At 60.8% G+C, this 4506-nt stretch overlaps 1 protein-coding gene across 1 annotated transcript; it reads right to left on the bottom strand.

Moving 5' to 3' along the window:
* Positions 1 to 3283: 3283 nt before the first annotated feature.
* MNEG_13015 (hypothetical protein) lies at positions 3284 to 4134 on the bottom strand (the record flags this gene model as incomplete). The annotated part of the gene is made up of 3 exons (XM_014038514.1): positions 3284 to 3424; positions 3730 to 3778; positions 4088 to 4134. 3 exons carry the CDS (start codon positions 4132 to 4134, stop codon positions 3284 to 3286), a joined length of 237 nt encoding a protein of 78 aa, XP_013893968.1.
* Between the last annotated feature and the right edge of the window lie 372 nt (positions 4135 to 4506).

Here is a 4506-nt window from a genome sequence, read left to right as displayed (position 1 = left end):
GAGATGAGCGTTGCCTGGTGTCTTAGTCGGATGAGTAGAAGTGGCATGTGTCACCAATGGGTAGAGCTGCTGCAAGCGGGTGTAAAACCACCGACGTTTATCGAAAGCAACACACTCATCCCTGAGACCGCAATCCAGCCCGGCACCCCGCCCCCTTCCCCCCACACCATGTTGAGGCGGGGGTTGTTGTCCAGCTGGCGCATGTCAGTGATCGCCTGGAATTGGTCGGTTCAAGGGAGATCAGACGGCCTTGCATGGGCCCAGTCGGGTGGCGGCCACCCAGCAGCTGAGCAGGATAGGTGCACCGGACTGCCAGCGTCGGTGCCGACCCCCCAGCCCGCTCCTTGCTGCAGGCATCCATCACAGAGGGCGGGGTGCTCAGGCGCCCCGGCAGCCGCCGCGCACGCCTGCACCGCGCCACGGGGGCGCGCGCGCAGCGTCGCGGGGCGGCTCCCTTGGCTTGCTGCGCGCGGCGCCGTGGGCCGGCCGGCCGCTGGGGCCGACCGAGCGGGTCCATTTGTGGGGAGATTGAGGCTGAGGCCTCTGTGGGCTGATACATCCGGGGATGGAGCCTGAATGACTCACCTGATAGCAGACCTGGGGAGAAGGAATGCGAGGGCCGGGCGCAGGCAGCAGCGTGCGGCAGTGAGGGTGACGGCGCAGATAATCGGTGTTGCACCGACAGCGGAGTGTACGAGGTCAGGCGTGCAGTTGGCGGGCGCGGCGCACCTTTGCAGGAATGGAGTGCTTGGGCATTGCGAACCTGCCAAAGCGTGGGAGGGCGGCGGGGCGGGGCGGAGCACCACTCGGCAGGCAGCCCACTGCCAGCGACGGGGACACAGGCGCGCACAGCGAGCAAGCGCATCGGTCGCGTCGCAACACAGCTCATTCGAGAGGATGGTACGTGTCAGCAAGAGGGCTGCAATCGCGCAAGCCCTCGATTTGACATGCGGCTGGATCCGAGGCGATGGCGGATTCGCGTGTGGCACGGGCGCCGGGGCAGGGCAGGGCAGGGCGGGGTGCGGCGGCGCCGGCGGGATGCTGGAGGCGCCGCCGGCAACAGGCTTGAGGGGCCGGCTCACTTGGGTAGAGCGTAGACATCGTAATCTTGACACATCAATCACGCATGAGACCACGCACGCGGCGCGGGAGGGGGAGGGTCACAAGGGGGTCACGAAGCCGAGGGCCACCTGTTGCATGTGTCGGGTGTCACGCCCCTTGCGAACCGATCAGCCGCCTCTTTCCCCGCGCGCGGCCGGGGCGGCCGAAACGCGCTGGCTGACGCGTGCTGACGTAAGCGGGGTTGGGAGGGGTGCGGGGCGCGGCCCTCACCGCTGGCGAACACCTGGATGTCCCCCTGGCCCAGGGCCTCCGCCACGAGGTCGTACCTGGGCGCCACGCACAGCACGCACAGCACGCACAGCACAACACGGCACGGCACGCACAGCACGCATGTCGTCACAGCGCGGGGGAGGGGGGGCGGCAGCGGGCGTTGGGGCGGGGTGCTTCGGGGAGCGCTCCGGATGGTGAGACGAGGAGTTATGGAGGTGGGTGGATGTGTGTTTGTGAGGAGGGTCGACCTTCGGCCGAGGTGCGTCGGTTAGAGGGGAGGGGGGGGCAGGCACCCGCCAACAACGGCTTGAGCGCCGGCCAACAGCACGGCTGTTGGGGGAACATCAGGGGCTCGCAGGCCGGAAATCTTTGGCAACTAGCAAGATACATCTTGGCATCGTGACGTGCTTGTCATGCCTGCCAGTTTAAGGCGCGGTTGGCGCCGCTCCCAGCTGCAATGCAGTGCAGCGCGCGTCAGTTGCGCAGCTTCTCATTCATTGTGTGAGCACACACGGCCTGCGCAAGTCCGTCTCACATTCAAAGTAATGCAAGGATTGATACGAGCCGTGCGGTGGGGCGAACGGTGCTCCTAGTACGGAGGAATTGCCCCACAAAGCTGGTCCGATAATCGTGCACCATTTTCCCACCGGCCGGTATCCAGCCTTTCCAGCTTGGGCTGCTCTCCATTCTCTGTAGCCATCTTGTAAGAACCTCTGATGGATCAAACGCGCGCTGCTGATCCGCGCGGACCCGTTGCCGAAAGGCGCAAATGTCACGCAAATGTCACCGGTGAAGCGCCGGCTGGCTTGAGAGACAATGATATGATAAAGTAAGAAATGCGGTATCTTACGGACGCAATCGCTCCATGATTGGTTCGAGGTCGTACCGAACACATAGCCTGCCTAGTCACCAGTCACCTCGCTGCGCTGGTGACTGCAAGCACGGACAAGGGCAAGCGGCAAATCACAAGGCCTGACAATTGTGGGTGTCTTTCTATATGTAGGATCACATAGCACCCTGTCAAGGCTGTTACCGCTTGCATCCTGGCCCCTTGGAAACGCCCAGCGCCTGCGAGGTGCGCAGCAAGAGCGTGGTCGCTGCTGCTTGCGGGGCCCAAAATGCTGCTCCTGCTGCTGCGCTCCTGAGAGCACATCGTTCATTGCAGTTTTAACACTCTTGTTCAATCACCTGATTAGCACCAGCTGCAAAGACAACCTGCTTCTCAACAAATGTATTGAGGGGTCAAAGAATGAGGCAGCAAATTGCCTGAATTTTTAACAACAAGTCCACTCCAACTCATGCGAAGCACATTGCAAACATGTGAGTTACTTGCTATGCTGCAATTGGGGCGCGTTTGAATCAACTGAAGCGTTTCTAGATCCACAGGAACCATTGCATGTAAGCCTGTCAAGTCAAATCAACACCTCTCTCCTGAAAACAAGCTGCTCTGTGGCCCTTGAACCCTGTTGTTCTCAGACACTTCACTTCGCAGCCAGGACAACCGACAAGGTGAGACACATGATTACATTTGGTGTCATTTCTTGCCAGTTTCATTGACGAGAGCAACGAGCAAGGCGCAGGCCCTGCAGCGCGTGTCCCACGGAACACACGGTTCCCTGAGAGAAATTTTGCTCACCCATGCCGGTCCGTGCGTCGTCCGCCTCCTGCCAGCCGTGCTGAGTGAAAAGTGCGTGAGCGTAACGCCGTTGCAGGCCTGAGCAGCACCACAGCATGTCTGAACACAATGAGCACACACAATCCTGCTGACATTTGCGAAGGAATATGCATGTACATATGCATATATATGCAGGGTCCACCTCATTGCTGATGTCTGTGCATGACGTTTGCAAAAAGTCTTGGACGCCAATGGGCCCGCTTCTTTCAATCATTTGTGGTTGCGGCGCCCTGCCGAGTAAGGACGCCGCCCCAGGGGCTGGCCAGGCCTGACTCATCAGCACTGGGCCGTCGTCTTGATCGTCTGCTGGCGCAGCAGCGTGGCGGCCTGGTCGCGGCGCGCGACCAGCTGCTGGTGCAGCTGCTTGAAGTGGGCCTCGCTGTGCTTCTCGATCTGGTCCAGCTGGCGCACGGCGTCCTGAGGGCATGATAGAGATGGAGCAAGGGGATCAAACGCGGAGACTTAGTGTGGTGCATGGCGCTCCGGTCGCGGCTGCGAGATGCGCGATTGACGGCCAGGTGGATGCCCATAAACTCATCCCCTCTGCCGCTTACCTCATGTGATGAGTGCTTGCCTTTCACCTCACACGCGCGAGTGCACACACACACACACACACATGTACACACACTTGTACACACACACACACAGTCAAACACACACACACACACACACACACACACACACACACACACACACACACACACACACTGTCACTCTCTCACCTGGATGGCCTCCAGCAGCTTTGAGATGAGCGTCATGGAGTGGTCAACACTGGGTTTTGGGGGGGGGGGGGGCGTGGGATTTGCTTTTGCGAAGGCAGAGAGTGATCCAACGTAATCGGTTGGTTATCGAGTTACGGCCCTGGGGTCTGCTGCAGCACTGTCAGCCTGCACATCACCGTCCAGCACAGGAAGCCAGCGCAGGGCGCGCCCCTTGGTGTCCAGCCACCCGCTTTGTGGGGCATGCACGTAGAGTCACATGCACGCAGGGTGTGGGGTACACATGCACCATGCGTGCGAAGCGCGAGGGCACGCGGTAACGTCTAGTGAAGGGGAGGGCAGGGGAGGTCCGCACACTCACCGTATGACTGCGCGCAGCAGCTTGATGTCAGTCGCGTGCTCTGACATGGTGTAGGCCGGCAGCATCCAACCTGTTCGTTGTTTTGGAGGAGGAGAGGAACGCGTGAAGCGGCTTTCATAGTAAGCGGATAGGGTTGCTTGAACATCGCGTCAAGACGCGCAATCAAGGTGCGTCGCAACAAGCTCACTGCCTGGTGCACGCCACGAGCTTCCTGCTTCTAAGGTAGAGCTCGTCGCCGCAAGCTGTGGTTGACACCCGCACACCGACGGCACCTGCGGCGATCCGCCGACCTGCGGCCCCACCTTTCTGGTGGAGAGTGTCAGAGAGCACGTACTCATCCCACAGGCGGGGCACCTAGGGTTGAGCAACGGCAGCAAACGGCGAATTCAGGGCAGTGAAGGGTTCAGCGGAAGACATAC

The sequence above is a fragment of the Monoraphidium neglectum genome, assembly GCF_000611645.1.
Source record: "Monoraphidium neglectum strain SAG 48.87 unplaced genomic scaffold scaffold03572, whole genome shotgun sequence".
Lineage (NCBI taxonomy): Eukaryota > Viridiplantae > Chlorophyta > Chlorophyceae > Sphaeropleales > Selenastraceae > Monoraphidium > Monoraphidium neglectum.
This window is presented reverse-complemented; position numbering and strand designations above follow the sequence as displayed.